Genomic DNA, 26,946 nt, shown 5'->3' on the forward strand with positions numbered 1-26,946 from the left:
GGGGGCGGAGGCCCGGGGACCCGGGCGGGGGCAGTTCGCGCTCCGGGGCGCGCCGCTCCTACCTGCCTACGAAATTCTCGAGCACCGAGCTCTTGCCGGCGCTCTGGCCGCCCACCACCGCGATCTGCGGTAGGTCGAGGTCCGCGTTCTGGCCGATAGCGGAGAAGGCGTCCTGCAGCCGGTTGACTAGCGGGATGAGATCCTCCATGCCGCGGTTGCCCATGGCTGCGGCGGGCCCCGCGGGCTGCGATCCGGCCGCGGCTCCGGCTCCCGGCTCCGGTTCCCGGCTCCGGCTCCTCTGCTGCAGCCGCGCGCTCCGAGTGCCTGCGCGCGGCCCCCCCCGCCCCTCCAGGAGCCGAGCGGAGCTCTGCGCCCGGCTACCGCCAGAGGGCGCCCTCAGCGCTGCAGGCTGGCTGCCGTGCGCAGGTGCCGCCTGTGGCATTATGGGGATTGTAGTTTTCTCCGCCTGCGGCTTTTGGGGCGCTTGAGCAGTGTCTGGGGAGCTCTGATGCTGCACCGTAGCCATCATTGTTGGAAATGAGCAAGGTCTCGCCCCTAGTCCCAGGCCTCTTGGATAATGGTCATGGCTGTCTCACTCCATCTTAAGATGAGGAAACTGAGGTTTGGAGAGAGATGGGTCTCCTTCAAGGTCACAGTCTCCGGACCTGGAGTTCCACTCTGCCTCACTGCCTTCTACTCTAGGTTCTGACACTAATTCATGGCGGCATGCCCCTTCCCACCATTAGGCCTCAGTTTCCTTGTTTCTAGAAGGAGACAGAACATTAATTCAACAAATATTTATTGAGCACCTACTATAAGCCAGTCCCTGTTGTAGGCAGAGGAGTTACAGTAGTGACCAAGACTGACAATGTCTTTACCCTCAGATCTCACATTGGGTTGGTGGAGACAGATAGGAAATGAAAAACAGGTAAACGAAAGACTAAAAATGAAAATAGTGTGCACTAACAGTGATGGAAGAAGTAAACAGGGTGTGAAGAGAGGTACTTACGTAGGTGCAAAACGTCCAGTTAGCCTGGGAGGAGTTGGGTGGTTCTCTGAGGAGGTGATATTTGAGAAGAGACCTAGAAGATGAGAAGGAGCCAGGCCTGACCCTTGGAAGGCCTTCTTGGGAGCGTTGGGACTTCTTGTCCTAGGGTGTCAGTCTTTGTCCCAATCCATCAGGGTAGTGGTAAAACTGGGACTCAAATCCAGGACTCTTATAGCCCTACCCTGTGTATCCCTTTCACATGGAGAGGCCGTGGGCCCCAGCCCTAGCCTTCCACCTTTGATTTGGAGGAACCTAATTTGGACTGCCCACAAGGAGTCTAGGAAAGAAAAGCCAGCCTATCCTGTGCTGTTAGGCATCAGCAGGTCACCCTGCTGTGAATCCAGGTGGTGGGGAAGCATTTCTGGGAGAGCAGTGGCCCGGCAAACAGAGATTGCATTCACTCACCTGTTTAATGCATATTAACTGAGCCAGGCACTATGCTAGAGCCCAGAGCAGTGAGCAAAATGGACAAAGTCCTTTCCCATATGTGGCTTATACCCCTATGTGGAAAAAGAAACAAAGCACCAATAACCCAATAGATATGACTCTGTCAGATGGTGATGGGTGCTTTGGAAAGCAAGAAAGCTTGGGAAGGCTAAGCGGGCAGGGGGGTGGGTGGATAGTGCTGTTCTTTGTTTAGAGTGGTGAGAGTAGGATTCTGGTAAAAATGTGAGCAGAGATCTGAAGGAAGTGACCCATATGGACATCTGGGGGTGGGGGGATTTTCCAGACAGGCAGAGGAGAATGAGCAGGTCCTGTCCTAGGAGGGATTTAGTCAAGCTAGGTGATCCAGGTCCCTACCCATCTCTGAGCCTCAGTTATCTAATCTGGGTAATGGGGATAATGAAAGATTAGAATCCCTGTGAGGGGCGTGGCACTGGCTTGGTGCTCACGGGAATTTGATTAAACCAACTAATTGAGCCTGTTTCTCCCTCTGCCTATGTCCCTGCCTCTCTCTCTCTCTCTGTCTCTATGAATAAATAAAATAAAATCTTTTTAAAAATAAATAAATAAACCAACTGATTGAGCCCTCCAGGCAGCTGGAGTATTAGCTACACACAACACCCATCCTGAGCAGCTGCTTAGGGCCAGGCCCTTTATTATGCTCTGAGAACCAGAGAGGGCAGAGATGAAGCCTGGTGTGGAGCCATTAATTTGGGGAAGGGGTGCAGTTTGCCGATGTCTGCCCAGAAGGGTGCCATCACGGCTCGTTGTTTTTCCTAGTTACAGTAGTGAAACTTACTGTAAAAGTCAGACTTTACACTGTGTTTGAAAGCTTCTGGTTATCCTCCCACCCACAGATAACCACTATTTATAGCTTATATGGTGTTTATTCTCTGGATTTTCCTATATATATATTCATTTTGTTTCATCTTGTTTTTATAGAATGGGATCACACTATAGGTCTGGTACTGCTTATCACTGACGCCAGAACAGCAGCTTGGACATCACCTGGAGTTTGTCAGAAGCATGGAATCTCGGGCCCTGCTCACGGTCTGCTGGATCACAAACCTGCACTTAACCAAGAGCCCCAGGACATTCCTATGCACATCAAAGTTGAAGGAGCTCTTATATATATTATTATATAAAACTTGAGAGGTGGTGGGAGCTGGGGGAGGGGTTTAACAAAGTCATTCTACAATTTACCTGGAAAAAATTTTTTACACAATTGGGAATTGGCAAGAAATGTTTTGTAAAGCATGATAATGGTGGGAGCTTGTGCTATCAGGCATTAAAATACATTCCCAAACTGTAATAGTCACACCAAGTGGTAGGTTGCATCATGGGAAGGGATGGGTAGATTCCTGGAGCAGAAACAGGTCTGAATGCAGATCTACATGAGTATGAGAGTTTATTACATGAAAAAGGTGCCACTCAGATTAGAGGCAAGAAAGAGGCCTCCAGGTGATGCTACAGCGTCAGACTTCATATCAGATGCAAAGAGATGGTGCCTCTCTTCTCCCTCTGAACATAGTCCACTGGGGGGCTTTGCCAGCAAGGGATTGGTTAAAAGCAATTAACATGAGGCTAGCCCTGAACAGTATCCCCCAAGGAGTTACCAGCCATTGTCTTGTCTGGTCTTCAAGGAGTCAACACAAAGTCTTATACATTTTTTAAAATGTTCAACTCCCTCCCCATGAAAACATCATCTAAACCGATACCGTAAATTGGAAAAAAGGAAAGAAAGTGAACCTCCTCCATGAGCTCACTACACACGTATATTTATTTTTTCCAAAATTAGGATCATGGGCAGCCCAGGTGGCTCAGTGGTTTAGCGCCGCCTTCAGCCCAGGACGTGATCCTGGAGACCCAGGATCAGGTCCCACATCAGGCTCCCTGCATGGTGCCTGCTTCTCCCTCTCCCTCTGCCTGTGTCTCTGCCTCTCTCTCCTTCTGTGTCTCTCATGAATAAATAAAAAATAAAATATTAAAAAAAAACAAAAAACAAAATTGGGATCATAATTATGTATGCAATTTTGTAACTTGCTGATTTCACTTCACATCATATTGTGGGTGTTTACATAGTCTTTGAAAGCATAATTCCTGATGGCTGTGTGCTACTCCATAAGAAGAAAACACCATGATTTCCTTAGCTGTTCTCCTAAAGTTGATTACTTTCCGGATAGCTATTATAAATAATGGTCCCATGAATGGCGTGCTGGCTTTAAAAAGTCTCCTGATTCTTTTCTTGGGCAAGTTTCCTACAAGAGGGGTTGCCAGGTCAAAGGGCAGAGCACATTCAAGAGGTTTTGTTTTTTTTTTAAGATTTTATTTATTTATTCATGAGAGACACAGAGAGAGAGAGAGAGAGAGAGAGAGAGAGAGGCAGAGACATAGGCAGAGGGAGAAGCAGGCTCCTTGCCGGGAGCCCCATGCGGGACTCTATCCTACGACCCCAGGATCACACCCTTAGCCAAAGGCAGACACTCAACCACTGAGCCACCTAGGTGTCCCTCAAGAGTTTTGATAGAGCATTTACAGATTGCTTTTCAGAAAGATGAACTAATACAGAATCACCAGCATGAGCATTATTTTTAGTTTTGTTTTTTTACTTCAGCAATTTGAATGCAGATCTACGTTACACATTACACAGCGCTATGCATTATGTAATATTATCCTCACACCCACCCAGGGAAGGAGCATTCATTGTATAGAGGAAGAAACCGGCTCAGAGAGGACTCCTGCCTGCATCTGGGTGGCCTAGCCAGAAAGTAGTGGAGTCGGGATTCAACTTCTGCTAGCACCGGGACCAAGGTGTCAGTGGGCTTGGATCTTGGCTCCGTCTTGGTTCTCACCAGAGGGAGTTTTCTATTTTTCTATTTTTTAAAAAAGATATTATTTATTCATGAGAGACATAGAGAGAAGCAGAGACCCAGGCAGAAGAAGAGTCCAGTACCCCGGGATCATGACCTGAGCCAAAGGCAGACGTTCAACCACTGAGTCACCCTAGGCGCCCCCAGAGTGAGTTTTCTAATCCCGGGAGATGGGCTGTTGTCATAGACTTTCCTAGCGCTCCCTGCCCTTCAGGGATAAAGCCCAAGGCCAGGCCTTCAAAGCTCCCACGGTGCAGCCTGCCCTTCCACCCAAGGGCACCACGTCCTGAGGACTCCGGCCCCTGCCTCGTGCTGTGGCCACGCCGAGCCACTTTCGAGCCGCTAGATCCAGGCGGAATTAGGCATCTGTGCCGCTGCCGCCCGGAGCTGCAGCGGAGCGGGTCCCGAACTTTAGCGCAGCGCTTGTCACACGACTGCAGGGATTGGTTGACACTCATCTCCGCGGCCGAGCGCGCTGGGCGGCCTCCAACCTGCGAGCCTCTAGCGCCACTGCGCGCTGCGGCCGCGCACAATCTGCGCTTAATGCAGAAGGAGCTGATTGCCCCGGGCGGTTAAATTTATGGACCGGTTTAGGTAACAGAAAAAGGGAAAGGGATTGCTACTTAGTAACCGCGGGTTGTTAGGCTCACGTGGGGGCCAAGCACCGGGACGCCAAGATGTGCGGCCGAGGGGTAATTAGAGTCTTTGAGGGCCGGGTAATTTCAGGGGCAGGATGAACGCGGTTTTCACCTTGCACTCAGCCCTCCTCGCCCCCTCCCGAGTCAACTCGAAGAAGCACCTGGAGACGGACCTCCCCACCCCCTTCTGCCCGCTGTGCCCGTCACCCTCTCGCCGGGCCAGTACTCGAACGTGCAGCGGCCGCCTGCACGGCCCCTCCCACCCCAGCCCCGCGCGAGGCCTCCGGATCGCGGGACAGTGGCAGCCGCGGGGAGGTCGGTTGGGGTCGGTCCTTCTCGAAGTTGCCCGCGATGTCCCCGCCAGCCGACAGACCCCTCCGGGAGAGAGACGGACCTCGGGCTCGGAGCCGCCGGTTCCAGGGGCGGAGGACGCGGGGCGGAGGGTCTGCGCTGCCTACGGCCCCCTCTCAGCCCACGGTCGCGCCCGCCGCAGCCGAGGCGCCGGGTAAGCGGGGGCGGTCCCCGCAGCGGGACCCGAGCGCAGGGCGGCGGGCGGCGCCGGGTCCTCCGCTCCTCCAGAGGGCGCTGCGGCGGCCGGGTCCGCAGGCCGTTCTAAGTGGCCAAGCCCCCGCGGAACCGCGAGCTCCGGCCGCCCTGCCCGCTCGCCAGTGGGGGCGGGGCGATTGCGGGGGGGTTCGGGGAAGCGAGGTGCGCGGGCCCCGCGCGCCTGGTGGACGCGTGCAAGGCTCAGAGGCCGGCTGGCTGGAGGCTGCGGGCGTCGCGGGCAGGTGGGGTAACCGGATTTGACGTGGGTTGCTGGCTGGATCTGCAGAGGAAGGGGTTAGCGGAGTGGGGGGCGGAAGCCTGCCTCCCACTTTGTTCCGAGGCCAAAGCGAAAGATTGGGGTTCTGTTATTGACGCAAAATAGGCACGAGGGAGGGGTGTGGTGTGGAGAGGGGCTGGCATAGTGTTGGCGCGAGAAAGGCTGGGGGTGGGGGGAGGTGCGCTTGGGTCTGACGCCCCTGGAAGGACCGAGCCAGGGGAGTCGAGATGGTGGGCCAGGTTGGGGGGGACTTTTGGCAAGATTTGCGGAGAGCGGCGGGAGGAGGGGTATTGAAAGCATGAGGGTGCAAATGCTGCAGGCTCTTGGCAGGACTGGGGTGTGACCGTGAAGCTCAGCGGGCCGGTGTTTGAAGGCCATGGGTGGGCCTGGATGGGCACAGAGGCAGGTGTCGTGGCTTACCCCATGTCCTTCCTTCAGCCACCATGTTCAACCAGCAGCAGCAGCTCCAGCAGCTCCAGCAGCAGCAACTCCTGCAGCTCCAGCAGCTGCTCCAACAATCTCCACCGCAAGCCCCGCTGCCCATGGCCGCAGCCGTCAGCCGGTGAGTTACCCTCCCGAGGGGGGGTGGTTTCAGCCCTGTCACTCAGGCCCCTGGCGTGGAGACCCCGTCCCAGCCCTTTCTCCCAGGGACATCCCTGTTTTTCAGTCTTGAAAGCCATTAATTCTCACCTTAAGAGGTTCCTCTGCAGTAGAGAGGGGCTGAGAATGGAGGTGAAGGAAGGGGGGGGGTCTGACTCTCCCAAAGCCCTCTGATACCCTCTCCCAACACACAGGGGGCTTCCCCAGCAGCAGACACAGCAGCAGCTTCTGAATCTCCAAGGTGCCAACTCTGCCTCCCTCCTCAACGGGTCTGTGCTACAGAGAGCTTTGCTTTTGCAGCAGTTGCAAGGTAGGCCTCTTCTGACTTCTTAGTGGCGTGCCCTAGCATCCCCATTTGCACTAAATCCCACCAAGTCCACACACCAACTCTGAGAGGGAGCTACTCTTGGCGTCCTAGTTTGCAGACAAGGATTCTGAGGCTCCAGGAAGTGGAGTCCCAAAGTTGTCTCAGCTGGACGCAGGTCTGATTGCAGAGGTGTGCCCTTGGCCACGGTGCTGGCTCTGCAGGCAACACTCAGCATAGCTCGTTCTCATTCAGATTAGATGAGATGATGGATGAAAAGATCTCTTCGGACCACCCTCTGCCACATCCCATGCGACAGATAAGGAAGCCGAGGTCCAGAGCTGGGTCTGGACCAAGTCCTTGCCCTGGGTCACTCAGCTATATGAAGGCCTGAGCCTTCTGACCCCTGCATGTCTGAGTAGGTGCCTCTAGCCCTGTGTAGCTTGTGTCCTTGTCTGTTTCCCTACGTGGAGAGCAGCTTCTCAGCTCTTCCTTCAAAGATGCTGTTCCAGATACTTATGGCTCATGTGCAGACCCAGCCCTTCCCACGTGGTAGCTGTGGCTTGCTGCGTGGTCCTTCTGGGCAGTGCACTGTCCTGAGACCTTTACAAACACAATTCCTTGACTCTGCTGATAACCCTGGGGGTAGCTGAGAGACACACTCATGATCCCATTTTATAGATGAAAAAACTGAGGCTCAGAGAAGAATCATGTGTTCACAGTCACACAGGGAGTAGGTGTGGATTAGAAAGAGAGTTAGAGCCCAGGTCTGGCTACAGAGCTGTGTTCTTACATACTAGCCTGTCCTGCCATCCAGCAGAGTACACTGCCAAGTCAGAGGATGCGATGGCTGTCACTCTTAGGCCTGCCATATGGGCGTGGAAGGTCCTGGAGTGAGTTGATTTACAAATGATCAATGGATAGGTGGAGAGAGAAAACCACACTCAGGGACCCACAATATATACATATGTATTTCCCCCTTTTTGTTTCTCATTTTAAAAGTCACACTTTTCAAAGAAAAGTGAAAACAAAAAAACTTTTTTAAGAGAATAAGGAAACCCACATTGTTATAGACTCCCCTCCTAGAGGAAACAACAACAACACTTGTCAGGGTTTTGGTGCATTTTCTCCATTTTTTTCTAGGCTCAAAGTTGGGAATTTGTATATGATTGTGGTTGGTTATTGACATGTAAGTGAAAGGCTGAACCTTACTTCTTTTTCATGGAATAGAATGGCATGATCATTTACCAGATGATTTGAGCATCTCTGTAAAAGTTATTTTTTAACGGCTGTTTGTATTCTACTGGAGGGGAAGCACTCATGTACCAAAACTCAGCTGCTTCTTTTTTCTTTATTTTCTTTTTCTTTTTTCTCTGTTTTAAATAACATGGGGATGAATATCCTGTTTGAGACTATTTCCTTAGAATGTATTCCCAAAAGTAGAATAGCTGGGTTGGGGGAATGGATGTTTTATGGCTCTTGATAAGTATTGCCAACTTGCTTTCCCAAAGGACTGGACCAGTTTGCAATGCCACCAGCCACGTATGACAGTGCCGGTCTCACCATGCCCACGGCAACACTGGGTATTATATACTTTTTTATATATACATGTATATACATATGATTTACTAACTTGGTTGGCAAAAAAAGCTGTATCATTAATGTTTTAGTTTACATTTCTTGGAGTGCTAGTTCAGTTTTTTTGTCTGTTAAACATTCGTATTTCTTTTTGTGACTCGTCCATGTCCTTTGTCCATTTTTCTTTTAGATCTTTTAGATCTCTTGATCTTTTTAAAGAGCCGGTTGGCATTCTCTCTGCACATATATGTACATGTATTTGTTTTAAGTTAATGTTAATTGAACACTTACCGTATACCAGGCACACTTGTATATCTCCTTGAATCCTCATAAAACAGTGAGTCAAGCGCTATTATTATCCCATTGTACAGATGAAGAAACTGAAGCTAAGAAGGAGGAATTGATTTGCTCACAGAGCTTTGGTTATAGAACCTGAACTAGCTGTTAGAGCTCCTCTGATCCATGTCCTCAACCCCTGTGCTTCCTGTCCCAGCTTTGGGGCAAGGATTTGAACTGTCTTTTATGGCTCAAATACTTCCTGAGCAGTGGGCCTCGGAGCTAGATGAGGTGCCTGCCCTTATAGGAGTTCCCACTGTGGTTGGGTGGTGGGCAGTGGGAAACAGACAAGGAAAAAATTGTGCAGCTAGTCCTAGAACAGCTGGGGCCTCTGGAGACACAGAGAGGATCTGAGAAGGCCTCTCAGAGGATAAACACCTGAAGGGAGATTTGAAGGATGACCAGGAGATAGTGGGGGGCAGAATAGCCGGGGCAGAAGGAACAGCATATGCAAAGACCTGGAGGCAGGAAGAAATGAGGCTTGTTGAGGGATGCACAGAAGCATATAGCTGGAGTGTAGTGGATGCATGTGTGGGGAAATGGGCAAGAAAGGAAGCCTGGGAGGAGGGCAGGGCCAGACCCCTGCAAGGTGAGGAATGGGCTCCTTTCCAAGCAGCAGGGAGCTATGGAAGGATTTAGGCAGGTGGAGAGGGGTGGAGGCAGAATGAGCAGAGACCCTGGGCAAGCTGCACCTCTGCTTTGTGCCTGTTTTGTTATTGGTGGAGACATAATACCTATGCTATGCTGATGGTAGCTGGGTCGAATGACTGAGGTTGTGCATGGGAAATGCTTAGCAAGTGCCTGGTTCCCAGTAGATTTTTTTTTTTTTAAGATTTATTTATTTATTCATGAGAGACACAGAGAGAAAGGCAGAGACATAGGCAGAGGGAGAAGCAGGCTCTTTGTAGGAACCCGATGTGGGACTCAATCCCGGACCCTGGGGTCATGACCTGAGCCAAAGGCAGCCGCCCAACTGCTGAACCATCCCTCCAGTAGATTTTTGATGAGGGTGGGGTGAAGGGGGATGGGAGAGTATCTTCTTATTCCAGGGACCAGTCAATCAACTCGCTGGTTCTCCCTATGGGTACTGTGCTGGGTCTTTCACATATCTTAAGGTGTACCCTAAAGCATACCCCAGAGGGTGAGTGAGGTTGCAGGGGAGGCTGACCAGGGAGGCATCTGGAGGGGGAAAAGCAGTGTCCCTCTCCTCAGCTGGAGCAGAAAACCAGCCCTAAAGTCCCCTCACCGCCAGTGCCTAAGGTGGGAGTGGGCCTCTGGTGCTCATCTCTCTTCTCTGGCTGTTGTCGTGTGGGAAATGTCCCTGTCAAAGTCATCTGTGTGTTGTTTCCATGATGCTTTGGGGCACTGACACCTGACCCCGGCCTCTACCATGTGACCCCATTGTAATCCCTCTTCTCCCCTCTTCCTGCCCACAGGTAATCTCCGTGGCTACGGCCTGGCAACCCCAACCCTGACGGCCCCCAGCCTCACACCCCCTCAGCTGACCACCCCAAATCTACAGCAGTTTTTTCCCCAGGCAACTCGGCAATCCTTGCTGGGTCCCCCTCCTGTCGGGGTCCCCATGAACCCCTCCCAGATCAACCTTTCAGGGCGGACTCCCCAGAAACAGGCCCGCACTCCCTCATCCACTACTCCCAATCGCAAGGTGAGTGGCAGTGGGGTACAGCGGATGGGGATGGGGTAGGAGGTCATACCTGGGTATCAGCCCAGTTCTACCCACGTGGCTCACACTGGCCTTTAGGCAGGTCACATCCCTTTTTGTCCTCAGTTTCCCCATCTGTAAAAAGAGGGGGGTAAATTGACCTTGTCTAGTGTTTCCCAAATTTCAGATATTCTTGCATTGACTTTTGCCATGTCCAGATACCACCAGTACCATTATTTACCTAATATTTCTCTCTTTGTAAACACCTGGAGATAAAAACGACACAGGACACTATATTAGTTTTAGGTGTCCTGTGGTGGTTCTCTGTAAATCCACGCTGCCCTGTAGAAAGAAAATATGAGCCATATACGGAATTTAAATGTCTCTCTCTAGTCATCACATCAACAAAGTAAAAAGAAACTGAAGAAACTGGTGAAATCAATTTTACTAACAGATTTTAGTTAACTCAATATGTAAAAAATATATATGTATTATCATTTCAACTTTTATTCAATATTTTAAAAAATGGTCGGGGCATTTTACATTCCTTTTTCTTTTGTAGCAAGTCTTCAAAATCTGATATCTCAATTTGGCTTGCTATGTTTGGAGAACTCAAAAGCCTGAGCCACCTAGCTTTAAATGAATTAGGTTCTTGTTGGTTACATTTATTTCACAAAGAAACATTATGTCACTACCTGAAATGTTAAAAAAAAAAAAAAAAGTCTAAGTTAATTGTTGTAGGTGGAAGTAAAAGAAAGGTAATTGGGTAAAACAATGTTACAAAACCCTAAACTCTACATGTTGCCATCCTAAGGTTCTGGAGCTGCACCCCTAGCTCCTTGTGCCTTGCCCAGTGTGGGTGTGGGTGTGGGTGTGGGTGTGTGGGTATGTGAAAGGTGCCTCTCTCTGCCATAAGCTGAGAGAAGCGAGGAGATTTGCCTGGGGATAGCTTCCTTTCAGGGACTGTCCTGTGCCCAAGTGTCCTGACAGCTCCTCACACACAGCACGCTCCTGGGAGCATTCTGGGCAAGGCTGGTGCCCCCCTTCTCAGGTTCTGAGGCCAGCTCACACCTGGAGGTGAGGCATTTCCCTCCAGAGAGGGGTCCCGGCCTCCAGCCTGCCAGTTGGGCCTGTCTTCACATGTTCTTCTTGTCTAGTGCTCCTGCCACTCATTTGACATCTGTGTAAACTGAGGGTCAGGGAGTGGTGTCGAGACAGACCCAGTCCCCAGGCCTCCTGACTTACAGGCCAGCAGTGCTCCTGTCATGCAGGGTGAGAGCCAGGTCGTTTCTGAAGGGCATGGAGTGCTGATGTGGTGCCCGTTTCCACTGGGAGCAGGTTCCTTCAGCTTAGGAGGAGGGAGCAGGGGCTAATTGGAGCCCAGGACCAACCGGAGTCGTGCATTTATTTAACAAACATCTCTAAGTCCTGTAGGGGCTTCTGTTGTAGATGGTGCATCTAGCCTGACCCTCCCGGATGTCTTAGGCTGAGGAGGGTAGTGACAATGGCGAGACATTAATGCAAATAATGTTCCCGCCAATTATTTAAGACTGAAATATTCCATAAAGAGGAAGCCCAAATTCCTTTGGGAACCTGTATTCTGGGGTCAGGAGGGCTTCTTGCAAGAAGTGCCTTTGAGGCTCTGGGTGAAGGCCTGGGATGGGAAGAGGCCTAGGATTTGGGGGAACCAGAGAGAAGACCAGTGTGGATACCGAGAGGGTGAAGGGGAGAGTGAGGAGGTGGCTTGGGGTGGGGGCAGGGGGACAGAGGTCCAATTGGATGGTGGGTGGGGGAGGTGGTTTTGGGCTTGGGTGAGGAAGGAGTACTCTAGAGTCAGAGGAGTCATAGGAGGATTTTAGCCTGAAAGACAAAAGACATGATCAGGTTTGCATTTTAGTTGGATTCTTCTGGCTGCTTCATGGAGAAGTCACTTGGGGAGTCAGGAGGGGCCCTCTGTGTCCCCCAAATCTGGGTTAACAGCCATGCAGCTGGATGGACCTGCCTAGACATGATTCCTGGGGTGCTTAGGATCATCTCTGGGCAGCTCTGGGCCCACCAGAGTCCCCAGGTCCCTTCATCCCCTAGGAGACTGTCACAGCTACTCTTGGGCCAAGGTATACTTAAGGTTATACTTAACTGGGCAGCAGATGTCAAAACTAGTTTCTGAAAGGAAGCAGGATTCTTATTCTCAGACAATGCCTGTGGAAGATGAGTCAGACCCCCCAGAGGGGTCTGAGGAAGCTGTCGCGCCCCAAGCAGACACACCAGAAGGTAAGACAGGGAGGCTGCTGGCCCTTTGGAGAGGATACAGGTTAGGGCATGTGGGTGCAGGGTCGGTGTTGGAGGCAGACCTGGGAGGCGGGGCCCTTGGGGGGAGGGGGAGCCCAGGCCCCATCTCTCGGAGCTAGTTTGTACTCTTCGTGGCATCGGCAGTCACTCATCTGCCCTCCATTCCAGACCAGGATTCCCCACCCTGCCCAGATGGCATTGCTAAGGAGAAACACACTGTAGCACCTGCTCCCGAGTCTTGTGAGGCATCTGAGCCACCAGCTAAGAGGTCAAAGAGGTAAACCATGCTGAAAACCCCCCCAGGGCCCAGGTGCCTCGTACTCTCATTCTTGCAAAGGCTGGGGGTGGGTGTAGGTGGGGTCAGGACCCTTCACGGAGCTGGAGTAAGGAAAGGGCCTTGATGTCTGGCTTGAAGGAAGGTCAGACCCAATTCTGCATCTCACTGGAGTCTCCAACCGGAGAGTCTCCAATGTTTTCTCTGGCACTGAGCCACCTGGAGGCAGGCTAGGTGGGCGGGTCAGAAAGGTGAACATGTGCATCTGGGACCTCAGAATGGGCAGAGGATGGGAGACTTTACAGGGCCTTGGATACATATTAGCAGATGTGGGAGGTGGTGGGTGAGTGATCCTCCCAACTTATTTAGGTACACTGGGGCTGGCAGAGCTGCGGGGGCTTGCCCCAATGCCCAGCTTGTACGTGCTAAAACTAGGACGGAACTGGGTCTTGGCCCTTTTTGAGGAGCCCCTGGGGCCAACGGGGAGATACTGGAAGATATCTTTGGATCCTTCCTAGCTCAGAGTTGCCCACGGAGAAGGGGCTTCCGGGGCAGCCGCAGGCCCGCACCACAGCCCCGAAGCAGACACAGACACCCGAGCTGCTGCCTGAGCTGCCAGAAGCCCGAGTTCTGCCACGATTCCAGCCCCGGGTTCTGCAGATCCAGGCCCAGGTGCAGCCGCAGACGCCGCCACAGGTGCCTCCCGTGGACATGCCAGTGCAGCGCCTCCTGCAGAAGCAGGTGCAGACACAGACCTCTCCAGACCATGTGGGGCCGCGGCAGGTGCTGAAGGAGGCAGAGCCGCAAAAACAGGTGCAGCCACAGGCACATTCCCAGCCCCTGGTGCAGAAGCAGCCACAGCTGCAGAAGCAGGCACAGACGCAGACGTATCCTCAGGTCCAGCCTCCGGAGCAGCCACTGAGACAACCTCCAGGGCAGCTGCCAGTGCAGGCACCTGACCCCACTGAGGGACAGCCTCAGGCCCCGCTACAGGTGTCAGTACCAGCATTGGAGCAAGCCCCGGTTCCGGTTCATTCCACAGAGCTGGAGACGCCTCCTGATAAGGGAGATAGTGGAGCTGGTCAGTGAACACTGGTTCCCGGTTGCCTGGGGATGGGACAGCTCTGCCAGGACCCTTTGATCCTCCCCCTGGTGCTGTCCAGTCCTGACCATGGTTCGGGGCTGTCCCCACCAAAGGCTTCAGGATCCTGGCTGTGGGGAGAGAAGGTGGCTATCAGCCCCACCCAGGTCCCTCTGGACCCTGGTGGGAGATGGACCCATCTTTCATTTCAGGCCTGGAGGAGGCCTCGCCAGAGCCAGAGGGCGCCCAGGACAGCATGGAGAGTCAGGACGAGTTGACCAGTGGCCTGGATGTGGGAGAATGTGAAAAAAGGGCAAGAGAGATGCTAGGGGTGGGTAGACATGCTCCTGGGACTGCACGGGTACTGTGGGGCCCAGTGGTGGGATGGCCTTCCCGCCCCCACCCCTAGGCCCCCTTGTGTGCCCCACCCCCACCCCCACCACTGGGGCCCGTCGGCAGAGCAGACTGGGTTTGACCATTGCTGTGTTGCCTTCACACACCTTTGCTCTGAAGAATCAGAGGTGCTTTTGGTGACATGTCCCTTCCAACCTGTTCATCCCCAGACTATAGCCTTGGTCCCCTCCCGAGGTAAAGTGTTCTAGGGGTAAAGCACAGAGCAAAAGCCTGTGCATGCAGTTCAGGTTCCAGCTCTATCTCATAGTGCAACTGTGGTCAAACTCACCCCCTTCTTTGTACCTCGGTTTCTCCATCTGTCACGGGAGGATGGGATGGGGTGGTCTTTACAGTTGGGTGGGCTTAGGCTTGAGTCCTGGCTGTAGTACACCCTAGCTCTGTGAGCCTGGGCAGTCAGCTACCAGCTCGGCACCTCAGTTTCCCCATCTGCGAAGGGGGCTGTTGGGAGGGTCTGGTGAGATGCTGCTTCCGGATGCTTGGCACAGGGGCTGGCCGACCATAGGTACCAGCTGGTGGTAGCTCTGCCCCTGCCTCTGCTGCAGGTGTGGGGTGCCGGGGGCTCCCTGAAGGTCACCATCCTGCAGAGCAGTGACAGCCGGGCCTTCAGCACTGTCCCCCTCACACCCGTGCCTCGCGTTGGCGAATCCACATCTGCCACCCCTGCCACTGCCAGCACACCCTCTAAGCAGACCCTCCAGTTCTTCTGCTACCTCTGTAAGGCCAACTGTAGCAGTCAGCAGGTACTGCCGGCCAGGTCCCGGGAAGGGGAGTCCAGTGGGCAGAGTGGGGGTGTCTACAGGGTGTGCCCGGGCCTGGCTGCCGTGCCTTAGTGGCCCTGAGGGCCCTGTGAGCACCATTCATGAAAGCCATGCATGCATCTGTTCTGAAAACATTTCCTGGCTAGCCAAGAAGTTAGGATCTTAGAGTCCAGCAGACAGGTCTAATTCAGCCCTGACTAGGTGTGTAGAAGCCAGATGGCGAGTTCCACTCCTTATGCCTCTGTTTCCTCATGCATCAGATGAAGAAACATTTAGAACCCACCTTGCTGGGAGGTTCTGACGATTCAGTGACTTGACATTGAAATCACGAGCCCCTAGGCCCAGCCCAGAGCGAGTGTAGCCTTACCAACAGCGTTATGCTCCTAATATTATGACCATTTGCTGTTGCTGCCTGTGTCATCCTGAGCATAGCCGTGGGGTCTGGAGGTCATGTCCTTGTCCCTGAGGAGCCCACACAGTGTCCAGGAGGAGCAGCAGAAGCTCTGGCTGCTGTGTGCTCACTGGCCCCCAGAGGGCTGTAAGAAGCATGGCCTCAGCGGCAGTGGGGTGACCATGAAGCTACAGGCCTGTCCTCTGGGCCCTGTGCTCGCCCACTGTTCTGGGGCTCACTCTTCATCCCGCTGCAGGAGTTCCAGGACCACATGTCGGGAGCCCAGCACCAGCAGCGGCTCGGGGAGATCCAGCACATGAGCCAAGCCTGCCTCCTGTCCCTGCTGCCCGTGCCCCGGGATGTCCTGGAGAGAGAGGATGAGTGAGTGGGGGGATCTCTGAGGCATCGTACTGGGGGGTAGACAGTCTCGTGGGCCAGGCAAAAGCTGAAAGGGGCCCTGAGTCCAACATCTGCAAGGTCTGCCTTTGGGTCAAGTGTTGCTTTCTGCCAGAGGCCTCTTTACACCACTAACTGTTTATACCTTTGGACCTCAGTTTTCCTCATCTGTAAAACGGCTTGGTGAAGTGCAAGAATTCATGAACTAGATAGTCTCTTAAGGTTCCATCGAGGCAGGAACAGTGTGACTACCCACATGGGAAGGAAGTGGTTTGTGGCACAGACCCCTACTTCCCTGGCATATGTGTTAACTCCAATCAGGGGGCTGGATCTTATGGCCTGATATTACAGCTACCCTGTATTTCCCCCTTTCATTGTCATAGGGGCTTCATTGATCCTATTTATGACCCTCCTGGAGTCCAGGACTAGCTCTTGGGCTAGGGGTGCTGATGGAAGCTGGAAGACCTTTCACCAGCAGTCACAGGTGCCTACAGGGAGGGGAGAAGCAGGTTGGCACTGCCTTGGGCTGTGCTGGGGGGCATGGGCTCCATCTTACAGGATAGCTGCCCCTCAGCATCAGGTCTCCTAATTGTTCTGGAGAATATAGAAACAGCTTTGATGTGCAATCTCCCAACTTTAGAATGCTAGCAGCTAGTTTGGAATCAGAACGAAGCAGAGCCTAGGGAGGCTGAATCAAACCCCTTCATGGGGCTGGACGGGCCTGGAGGCAGTGGGGTGGGGACTCTGCCTGTGTGCTCACAGAGGGTCACAGCTTGGAGCTCCCTGCTTGCACGGCCTGGGTGGCCTGGGTAACGGAGTGCTCCCTCCAGAGGCAGCAGTGTCTCTTAGGTGGTTCTCACTTTGAGAAGAACTTTGTGACATGGTGGTGTAGCACGTTCTTGAGCTTTAAACCTCCCCCTGCTCAAGGACCTAGGAATTACACTTAGGTGAAGAGATCATAAATACAGAAGAAAGATGACTCCCAAGGATGTTCCTTACAGAGTAACATTATGGTAAAAAAATTTTAATTGGATGCTGTCTAAAATCTCCATACCTGTGGGATTAGTTAGATCAGGCTTGTCTGCTTGATGGAACAGCTCACAAATAGGGCAATACGAGGTAGTTCATGAGACTATGGAAGCTCAGTTGTGCAAAGACAGATCTTGTGACAAAAGAAAAGTCGAGGGATCCCTAGGTGGCTCAGCGGTTTAGCGCCTGCCTTTGGCCCAGGGCGCGATCCTGGAGACCCGGGATCGAATCCCACGTCCGGCTCCCGGTGCATGGAGCCTGCTTCTCCCTCTGCCTGTGTCTCTGCCTCTCTCTCTCTCTCTGTGACTATCATAAATAAATAAAAATTAAAAAAAAAAAAAAAAAGAAAAGTCGAAGAATGTAGCCCATCCTGCGAACAGGCTTTAGGTGTAGGACATTCACTGAACCGTCTCCTGATGACGTCTTCCTATGAAGCCTGACTGGGGCCCCCGAGGCCACACAGAACATGGCAGTCCTACAGATAAGCTTCCTTCATGCAACGCAGTCAGAAGCTCGGGGCTGATGCCGTGCCCAGCCCAGGGCTCTAGGATAGAGTCCTGGCCTCCCAGAGCTCATCACAGTCCAGTGGGAGCAGGGATGGGATCGGGTCCTCCCTGTCCGTTGTAGCAAATGCTGTGGTGGTGGCCCCTTAGGGCACCAGAGGGTGGTAGGGGATGTGGGGGATAGGAGGGGGTAGGTCCAGGGCAGGGCAGGAACAGCTCCAGGAATGACCAGGCATCTACATTGAAGGATAAAGAGGACTTTCCAAGGCCAGGTATGCTCAGTGCTGTTACTGTCCTGCTGGCCTCCTGGTATCCCAAATGCTTCCAAAAATCTCTTCCCCTGCCAGCCTTCCTTGGTTATTATCCTGGTGTAAGCATTCTTCCAGATGCATCTCTGAACCATTCAACAATGAGTTTCTAAAAAAACATCCCATTGACATTGTACTGTATTACACTTATGGAGCATTTGGGAGAGCGGCTGTTTTCCCAACAAGAGCAGTGTCACACTATACTTGTTTTGATTGTCGCCATTCAGAGAGCCCCCGCCGAGGCGCTGGTGTAACACCTGCCAGGTCTACTACATGGGAGACCTGATCCAGCACCGCAGGACGCAGGACCACAAGGTATGAGGGCTGGCAAGCTGCGAGGGTGCCCACAGGGGCTGTCTCCCAGCCCACGGTTGGGGGGTGCAGTAAATGGCAGGCTTTGTCTCTGCAAGGCTATCACTCCTAAGCATGGCTTCTCAGGGCTTCAGTGTCTCCATCTGTCCAATCAGGCAAGGTACCATCTCACCCTGCCAGTCAGCCAGAGTTCATGGGGGTCCTCCTTGGCAGCCACTCTCTCTCCCTGCCCTATGTCCGTCCTCTGTTGCCATCTGCCATCCCATCTCATAGCCCAAGGGGTGGGCAGGGGGAGTACGTGCCCACATTCTGGTAAAGGAGTGGAGCACAGCCAGCTGATTACAAATGTGGTGGCCTGTAGGTGGGATATGAGGTGTCAGGGCACAGCTGGGATGCACCTGGGGACACCATCTGCCACCCACTTGGCCTGCCCTCCTTTCCACAGATTGCCAAGCAATCCCTGCGACCTTTCTGCACTGTTTGCAACCGCTATTTCAAGACCCCCCGCAAGTTTGTGGAGCACGTGAAGTCCCAGGGGCACAAGGACAAAGCCAAGGAGGTAACCCAACCCAGCTCCCTTGGAGGACATAGGCCTAGAGAGGCACAGAGCCTTGGCCAAGGCCACACAGTGAATTGAGGTTTATCCCAGCCTATACTCCAAGACGTCTGGAGGGATTGGGACTCTCAGGGGTGTGGTAGAGGTGGGTGGGGTGGCACCTCAGCTGCCCAAAGCTGACCTGAGCCCTGGCCCACTCCCCTGGGCAGCTGAAGACACTCGAGAAGGAGATAGCCGGTCAAGATGAGGACCACTTCATCACAGTGGATGCCGTGGGCTGCTTTGAGGGTGATGAAGAGGAGGAGGAGGAGGAGGATGAAGAAGAGATCGAGGTTGAGGAGGAATTCTGCAAGCAGGTGCTTGGGGGCAGAAGGGGTGTGGGAGGCAGACTGGAGGCTGGACTCCCAGCTCAGAGGGACCTCACCCCATCTCTTTGGGGTCAGGGGGCACTGTGCTAGCATTTGTAGGCACAAATGCATGACATGATTTAGTATGAATAGGATTGTATCCCATATGACCAAGTGTAAATGCCCATCATGAGGATGGCAGGACGGCCAGCAACATGTGAGAGCCTCGAAACCTGGCTGAAATTTTGATGTCAAGGAAGGGAAAGGGCTTCTTAGGCCAATAAGGGCTTGGGGGTAGCTATGTGGGGTACACAGGAACAGTCAGTGCCAGATGAGGATGATGAAGATAGTAGCAGTCAACACTTTTTTTTTTTTTTTTTAAGATTTTATTTTTTTATTAGAGACACACAGAGAGAGAGCAAGAGAGGCAGAGACACAGGCAGAGGGAGAAGCAGGCGCCATGCAGGGAGCCTGACGTGGGACTCCATCCCGGGTCTCCAGGATCACACCCAGGGCTGAAGGCAGCACTTAACGGCTAAGCCACTGGGGCTGCTCCAGTCAACACCTTTTGAGCGTTTGTTATACACCAGGAGTGTACCAAGCACTTTCCTGGCTGAATCTCACCAACTTGGGTGCCAGGATGTGACTCCAAAGCCTGTGCTCATAAGGTCCCAGCTCTACTGCCTCCAATGAGCGAGGAGCTGGAGGAGCTTGGATTCTTTTCGTTTAAGAAATGAAAAGCAGGGATCCCTGGGTGGCGCAGCGGTTTGGCACCTGCCTTTGGCCCAGGGCGCGATCCTGGAGACCCGGGATCGAATCCCACGTCGGGCTCCCGGTGCATGGAGCCTGCTTCTCCCTCTGCCTGTGTCTCTGCCTCTCTCTCTCTCTCACACTGCGTGCCTATCATAAATAAAAATAAATAAATAAATTAAACAAACAAACAAACAAAAAAAGAAATGAAAAGCAGCTGCTCTGAGCCAGGCACTGTGCTAGCTGTGGGGATATGTGGGGATCAAGCCCCTGCCCTCCTGGGGCTTGCCCATTGCAGTCCAGAGTGGTGAGGGGCAGCCAAAGGGGCCATTGTGGATGGGCTGTGGGTGGTGGGGTGCAAGGGTGGCCTTCAGCCCCAAGCAGGCCCCACCTGCATCTGGGAGGAGTTTGGGGGAACCTTAGAACCAAGGCCCACACTTGTGTATTTTCAGGTGAGGTCCAGAGATATATCCATAGAGGAGTGGAAAGGCTCAGAGACCTATAACCCAAACACCGCATACGGTAAGACCCTAGCCCTGACCCCACCTGCAGAAGCAGAGGTCCTCGGGCCCAGCCCCCAGGGCCCAGCCACAGCATCATGGCCGGGCAGCCTCTCCCCTTGTCCTCTTCTCTCCTACCTGGAGGCCGAGTGAGCAAATGGGCTCCTAGAGAGAGTGGGATGCCAGGTTGGCATGGGGATGGGTGCACAAACTCTGCAACCCCACAGGCGTGGACTTCCTGGTGCCCGTAATGGGGTACATTTGCCGCATCTGCCACAAGTTCTACCACAGCAACTCGGGAGCACAGCTCTCCCACTGCAAGTCCTTGGCCCACTTCGAGAACCTGCAGGTGAGCTGGGCCTCCTGCCCCACTCACCCATCCTAGCTGATGAGTGCAGCCAGCAGCCAGCACCCCCACCCCCCCATCCTTGTGCCTAGCCTCAGCCCATGGGCACACCCCCCAACAAGAGGGCCTCCCCGCAGAGGGAATCTGAGCAGGGGTGGGGCCCAGCCCTTTCTGCTATTGTTCTGTGATGTGGGCCAGGCCCCAGGAGGCTGAGTGTATCACAAGGGTCACACACACATATAAGGTCACATGGCATGCCCAATGCAGTCTCAGTCAAGCCGGGGAGGCAGCTGCCAGCAGGGCGTGTTACCAGGTGGGGAGGAAGCCCTGCCTCATCTGCACCTTCTGTGTCCAGAAATACAAGAAGGCCAAGAACCCCAGCCCTACCAGCAGGCCCGTGAGCCGCCGGTGTGCGATCAACGCCCGGAACGCTTTGACTGCTCTGTTCACTTCTGGTGGCCGTGCACCCAGCCAGCCCTGCAGCCAGGATACAGCTAAAACCCCCAGCAAGGTGACAGCCCAACCCCCTTCGCCCCCACTTCCCCGGCGCTCAACCCGCCTCAAAACTTGATAGAGGGCATGCCTCCTGCCCACCCTGTTTGGGTCTAGGTCTGCTATGCTTTTTAGAGTCTGTGTGGAAATTCTGATGTGGTTGGTGTTTTTACTGAAAATCAAATAAAAGAAGGTAGTTTGGCCACATAATGCCCACCAGCCCTTCTGTCTGGGTGGACGGCGGGAGGGAGTACCCCAGCCAGCTCTCAGCCAGCACCCACCCTCTTTAGGCATGGTGTGGTGGCTGAGCTGGAAGGCCATAGGCCGGCTCCCTAAACAGGGCTTGTGGGGTCACAAGGTGCTCTCTCATAGCCTGTTTCCCTCTTAATGGGGTGATCAGGGCTAGGAAAACCTTTACCTTCAACCAGATCTCATTTAATCCTCACAGGGACCCTAGGGAGCAGGTCTTATTATGATCCCCAAATTATAGGTGGAGAAACTGAGGCCTAGTAAGATCAAGTGACTTACTTGCTGGAGGCCATATATCTGGTGAGTGACCAGGATTTGCCCTAGGCCAGACCTCTGGGCCCCTCCGCTGGCCTCTCTCCATTTGGACCCCATGGAAGCTGAAAGGCAGGAGTGGGGGGCCTCCCTGACCTCTGGTTCTGAGTCTGTGGTTCAATAGCAGGGGCCCGCCCTTCTTGTCAGGCAACCCAAAGAAGAATCAGCAGCAAATGGGGCCCAGGAGTTGGTTCTTTGGTTCTGGTATTTCCCCCATCTGAAAAAACCCTTAGAGGTAGACAACCTGACCAACCCTGTTATTGGCCAACTAGGAGGACTGAGGCCAGGAGCAAGAGGATGATGCCCAAGGTTACACAGCATGAATATGTATTGCCTGTCTTAAAGAAAAAAGGCCCTAGGACCCAGAGAAGCTGAGTGTGTCTACAGGGTCACATAGCACATCCGATGCTCTTGGCTGGGCTGGGCAATCACCTGCTGTCCAGGATGGCACCGGGCGCGGAGGAAGCCCTGCCTCACCTTTTTCTTGTGTGTCCAGAAATACAAGAAGGCTGAGAACCCCTATCAGCAGGCCCATGATTGCCAGCACATGATCAGTGCCTAGAATGCCCCCACTGCCCTATTCCCCTCTGGTGGCCAGTGGGGTCCTCAGTCCAGGATACAGAGGAGAGGCACAGTGGTGTTGGAGACCCGTTTAATGTGGACGCTCAAGGCCTGGGCAGAGTGAAGAGTGCCCCAGAACTGGGCAGGCAGGCAAGGTGGGTGGGTCGAGGGCCCACACCTGACCCCAGGAGGGGATGTCGGATGTTGGGGGCTGGCCCAGGCATGCCAAGGGGAGTACCAGAAGGGTGTCCAAGGCAGGCAGACCCACTGGGGGACCTGTAGGCCAGCCCCTGAGCAGGTGTTGAAGCCAGGTGGTGAGTGCCTAGGCCAGAGCCTAGCCCAGGGAGGCAGGGTTGGAGCTGGCTGGGAGCTCCCAAAACCTAAGGACTGGCATCAGGAGGGGCCTCCCCAAGCTGCTGCTGGAACTCAAGGCGTGTCTGCCGGTTGGACTCAAGCAGCTCCTGGAGGCGGGCATGGAGGTGGTCATTCTTCTCCTCTAGGTGGTCTAGACAGGAGTTGATCTGGTCCAACATGGAGTTGATGGCAGCATATTCTGGGAGGAAAGGAAAAGAGAGCCAAGGTCCCATGTCTCCTCAGGGTTCACAGATACCCTCCCCCACACTGTTCTCCAGTGAGACAAAAGGGCTTTGGCCAAGTCTGTACTCCTTTCTGACCCTCTGTGTCACCATCTGGAAAATGGGTGGAAAAAAAAAAGAAAAAGAAAAAGAAAGAAAGAAAATGGGTGGATACCACAAGTGAAAGGCTTTGGAGAAATAATACCTTGTTTCTAGGATTAGGGTAGTCAGGGGGAGGTCAGCCAGGCAGTATCCTACCAGGATGCCTACCAGGTGCCTAGTCTCCTCTCTACTTCCCTCATCAGCTGCCTAGAGGCCAGAGCCCACCTTCAAGCCCACCTAGAGGCCAGAGCCCACCTCTGTCCCCCTGCAGGCCCTACTCTCCAGCTCCTCTGAAGCTCCCCTTGCCCTGAGGAAAAAGCACCACCTAGATTCCCAGGCCCCACCCCCTCCAGCCCCACCTTCCACTCCCTTTCCTTTCTTGTCACCCACCTCTGCCCACCTCTGGTCCCCTGAACATGCTGTTGCCTCTGCCTGCAATGCGTTCTTCCTTCCCCTCTCATCCTTCTAGTCTCAGCGTGGATGCTGCCACAGGGAGCTTTCCCAATGCCCCAGATGGGATCACCCTTCTAGTCCCGATCCCCTTGCCCTCCACACACCTCCACAACCTCTGGCTTGTCTGATGTGAGTGTGTGCTGCTCTGTCTCCCCCACCAGACTACAGAGCTCATGAGACGGGGAATGTTCTTGTGTTCACTGCTCTCCCCGATGCCTTCACTGTCACATAAGCACTAGTTGAATGAATGGATAGATGCATGGATGAGTGAATGAAGCCTCTGACTTTCTAGCCTTTCTGCATTTGCTCACCTGTCTCTGCCACTCAGAATGCCTCAACCACAACAGCTATTCAAGGACCAGCTCAAAAACGCCTCCTCTTCTAAGAAGCCTTCCCTGGTCTCCACCAGAAACCATCACTCCCTCCTCCATGGCCACTCCTGACCTGCCTCTCAGCAGCACAGTGTCCCTTAGGATCCAAGGTCTGGGCCCATGCCCACTGCGGACCCAGTTCTGAGACAGCCCATGACTCAGATATACTCAGCTGCCAGTCTGGGACAAAGGGGAAGTGGCTGGCAGTGTTTGGAAAAAGTCAGGGCTGGAGGAGTGTATCTGGGATATGCGTGCAAGTGTGTCTGCATTCTGGGGGAAGAGCACCACCGCCCAGAGCTGGCACACCTCTCCAAGGACAGTCTTGGCAAGTCCCTGCTGGATATTAGAGTCCAACCCCCTTGTGGTACAGATGGGAACAGAGGCCCAAGAAGGAAGGGACCCACCCAGGATCCTCCAGCTGGTTGGTGGCATAGCCAAGATTCAGAAGGAGCAGGGGCACTTGGGTTTTGGTCCCAGCCTCTGCTCCACCCCAGCAAGTTACTGGATCTTTTGGGAAGGCAATGAGGCCTGGGATGTTGTAAGGATTCCAGTATATTAAGAACTCAGACAGGGTCTGGCCACAGCAAGTACTTAGTAAATGGTCATTACTATCAACACTCACATTCTGTGTGCAGAATGGGGGAGGCGGGTGGTGTCTCCACACCACTGGGGCCAGGCTTTATCTGTGCCAAGGGCACTTCCCAGTGTTAAGCCTTTGCCTTCTGCCTGGGACAGCCACCTCCCCACTGCACTAAGTCCTGTGAATCTGCTAGCATCCCCTCAGTGTGACACATGAGCGGCTTTTCCCGATTGCTCCCACTGCAGGCTTACTTACACACATCTGGCTGCTGTTCACCTGCAGTGCCCAGGGCAAACCAGCCAGCCTGCCACTTACCACCCTGTGGAAAGTCCTCTACCTCTTTATTAAAAGCAGACCCCGGGTGATCAAATTGTGATAGATGCACAACTCTGAATATCCTAAAACCCACTGACATGTACGATTTAAATGGATAAATTGTATAGTATGTGAATTATAGCTCAATAAAGCTGTTACCCAAACAAAACAAAAAGCGGACTCCATACTTATCTCACGTTTACTAAGTCCTGCTCTCCCACTTGAGAAACCAATCTTTATTTTACTAAAGAGAATAATAACCACTCACCAAAGAACATTTGTATGCTTCGAACCTATTAGCTATTTTCCATTTGTTTTTTTCTTCATTTAATCCTGACACATTGCAACGCAGGAGATACTACTCATTATTCTTGTTTTACAGATGGGGAAACTGAGGCTTCCCAAGGTGAGAGGGGAGCTGATGGTTCTCCCTCCACCTCCATTCCCACCCCCCCCACCCCACCCCTGCAGTGCTGTGCAGGCAACAGGCTGCGCTGTAAGCAGGTCACAGGCGCCAAGGCTCCAGGGCGCACCGGCCAAGGTGGCTGGGGAAGCTGACGCAGCAGGCCTGTCGCCCACCCAGACAGCCCCTCCGGCTAAGCCAACACGGCCCCCCGCCCCCCGCCAGGAGCCTCCGTGTGCACACGGACGACACGGACTGGCTGGAGCAAATGTCTAAAGGGCGAGTGAACCTCAAGTGGCCTCAGTTTCCCCAACTGTAAAACGGGGCCGGTTGCCCGCAGTCCCTCAATGCTGCGGTTTCCAGGGACCCACTCCCGGGTGCTCGCCCTGAGCCCCCGGGCCGGCGCCTGCAGCCGCAACCCACCCAGGGGCGAGGGGGGAGAGGCTTCTGCGGTCCCCTCCAAGCCCCCCGCCTGGCCCCGGCCCCCATCCCCAGGAGGGCAACCCTGAGAAAGCAAAGGTCGCTTCGGTAGTCCCCCCGGGTCACCTGCTTCCCCGAAGCCGTCGTCCTCGCCTTCCGCGCCCGCCTCCACCGGCAAGCCCAGGTCCCCGTTGGGGCCCGACATTGCGGGCTCGGGCGCCGCGAGGGCCGCGCGACGACGGAACGCGGCGACAGGCCCGCGGACGGCCGGCGCCGGGCGGAAGGTGGAGGCGCGGGATGGAACGCGGCGCCGGAAGAGTCGAAGCGCGGGCGGAGCGCGGCAGGGCGGCCGGGGCCCCGCCCCGAAGGCCGGAGCCGCACGGCGCGAGCCCCGCCCCGCCCCGCCCCCAGGGCTCCGCCCCCGGCAGCGGCCAGACCACGCCCCCACGCCCCAGGGCCCGCCCACTCCCTGCCTCACAGTCGCGCTCCGCCCCCGAGCCCCGCCCCTCTCCCGGCCGCGGGGCGGGGCCATCCCGACTGCCCGCCCCGAAGCTTAGGCTGGACGCCTGGGCTCGCCGCTGGGGCCCGCGAACCCCGCAGAAGCGCGGGGCAGCCTGGCGCCCCCGCTCAGCCCGTCCTGCAGCTGGGGACCTGCGAGTCGGCGAGCCGGCGCCTCCACATGGCTTTGGAAGAGAAAAATCTGTAAAATTTTTCTTTCTTAGAAATTTATTTCCCCCCCCCCCCCCACAAAAAAAAATTTATTTCCTAGTTCTGGGCAGCCCCGGTGGCTCAGGGCTTTAGTGCGCCGTCAGCCCAGGGCGCGATCCTGGAGACCTGGAATCGAGTCCCACGTCGGGCTCCCTGCATGGAGCCTGCTTCTCCCTCTGCCTGTGTCTCTGCCTCTCTCTCTCTCTCTGTCTCTCTGTGTCTCTCATGAATAAGCAAATAAAAACTTAAAAAAAGAAAAAGAAATTTATTTCCTAGTTCTGCAGAGATGGTTGTATTAGATGTTCTCTATCATTTAATAATATACTTGTGGACTAAAAGATAATAAGTGCTGTATAAAATCAGCCAATTATGTTACACTAGCATATCTGCCTTTATTGTGTTTGTCATTAGCCTGAATAGAAAGGCCTTTAAAATTGATTTTTAAAAAAAAAAAAAATTGATTTTTTTTTTTTAGAAAGCATTTGAATGCATTTTGTTTGGTATTGTGTTTATTCAATAAAGTAATTAGTGCTAAGTGTGAACTGAGACGCGTGGCTTTGGAAGACTTAGGTTCACGGCCTTGGTGAGAGTCATAGTCTGTGTTGGCCCAGAGATGTGCGTGGCTTCAGGATAAGGCTGGCCCAGCTGCCATCACCCTCCACCCCTTTTGCCAGCTGAGAAAGGGAGGCCTGCCCAGAGTCACCCACCAAGCCACTATCACTCCTGAGCTGGACCCAGAGGTATCATCCTGGCCAGGGGTCCAGCTGAGTCAGGCTTACTCATGGGACTCCTGTAGCTGCCCGCAGGCCCCATGGCTACAGCAGTCGTTGCTGGTCTCACACTGGTG

The 26,946-nt window shown here is 54.0% G+C and overlaps 3 protein-coding genes across 12 annotated transcripts in view; 1 reads left to right on the forward strand and 2 right to left on the reverse strand.

Annotated features, from left to right (window-relative positions):
* The window catches only part of DNM1 (dynamin 1), a 45,566-nt gene extending 45,227 nt beyond the window's left edge, over nucleotides 1-339 (reverse strand). Inside the window, 1 exon segment of the mRNA NM_001131049.1 lies at nucleotides 63-339. Within this exon segment, the coding sequence (NP_001124521.1) occupies nucleotides 63-223 (161 nt within the window). The 5' untranslated portion in view covers nucleotides 224-339.
* Nucleotides 340-5,293: 4,954 nt separating this feature from the next.
* Nucleotides 5,294-24,743, forward strand: CIZ1 (CDKN1A interacting zinc finger protein 1). Of its 10 annotated transcripts, none has more exons than XM_038549214.1 (19): nucleotides 5,295-5,505; nucleotides 6,262-6,385; nucleotides 6,618-6,733; nucleotides 8,239-8,310; nucleotides 10,078-10,307; nucleotides 12,482-12,575; nucleotides 12,762-12,870; nucleotides 13,386-13,680; nucleotides 13,765-13,948; nucleotides 14,161-14,279; nucleotides 14,905-15,102; nucleotides 15,768-15,892; nucleotides 17,975-18,062; nucleotides 18,505-18,618; nucleotides 18,825-18,971; nucleotides 20,165-20,234; nucleotides 20,440-20,561; nucleotides 20,914-21,069; nucleotides 23,595-24,743. In XM_038549214.1, exons 1-19 carry the CDS (start codon nucleotides 5,352-5,354, stop codon nucleotides 23,685-23,687), a joined length of 2,610 nt encoding a protein of 869 aa, XP_038405142.1. In that variant the 5' UTR covers nucleotides 5,295-5,351; the 3' UTR covers nucleotides 23,688-24,743. The 10 variants fall into 10 exon arrangements, with proteins under 10 accessions (XP_038405136.1, XP_038405142.1, XP_038405135.1 ...); XM_038549213.1 differs by adding an exon at nucleotides 21,541-21,599 and having other exon boundaries at nucleotides 5,297-5,505; nucleotides 13,386-13,948; XM_038549212.1 differs by adding an exon at nucleotides 21,541-21,599 and having other exon boundaries at nucleotides 5,297-5,505; nucleotides 13,386-13,948; nucleotides 23,631-24,743.
* On the reverse strand, nucleotides 22,247-25,736 carry BBLN (bublin coiled coil protein). Its single transcript, XM_038549217.1, has 2 exons — nucleotides 25,518-25,736; nucleotides 22,247-22,725 (listed from the first exon to the last, which is right to left on the reverse strand). Exons 1-2 carry the CDS (start codon nucleotides 25,594-25,596, stop codon nucleotides 22,553-22,555), a joined length of 252 nt encoding a protein of 83 aa, XP_038405145.1. The 5' UTR covers nucleotides 25,597-25,736; the 3' UTR covers nucleotides 22,247-22,552.
* Nucleotides 25,737-26,946: the final 1,210 nt, after the last annotated feature.

This window comes from Canis lupus, chromosome 9 (genome assembly GCF_011100685.1).
Source record: "Canis lupus familiaris isolate Mischka breed German Shepherd chromosome 9, alternate assembly UU_Cfam_GSD_1.0, whole genome shotgun sequence".
In the NCBI taxonomy this organism is placed as follows: domain Eukaryota; kingdom Metazoa; phylum Chordata; class Mammalia; order Carnivora; family Canidae; genus Canis; species Canis lupus.

Bases quoted from the DNA above. Each gene is read 5' to 3' on its own strand.
- CIZ1 (XM_038549207.1), top strand. From the start codon at position 5,352: ATGTCCCCGCCAGCCGACAGACCCCTCCGGGAGAGAGACGGACCTCGG. The intron at 12,576-12,761 runs GTAAGACAGGGA...CCTCCATTCCAG, and splicing joins CCAAGCAGACACACCAGAAG to ACCAGGATTCCCCACCCTGC. The intron at 14,280-14,904 runs GTGGGTAGACAT...CCTCTGCTGCAG, and splicing joins GGGCAAGAGAGATGCTAGGG to GTGTGGGGTGCCGGGGGCTC.
- BBLN (XM_038549217.1), bottom strand. From the start codon at position 25,596: ATGTCGGGCCCCAACGGGGACCTGGGCTTGCCGGTGGAGGCGGGCGCG. The intron at 22,726-25,517 runs GTGACCCGGGGG...CTTTCCTCCCAG, and splicing joins CGACGGCTTCGGGGAAGCAG to AATATGCTGCCATCAACTCC.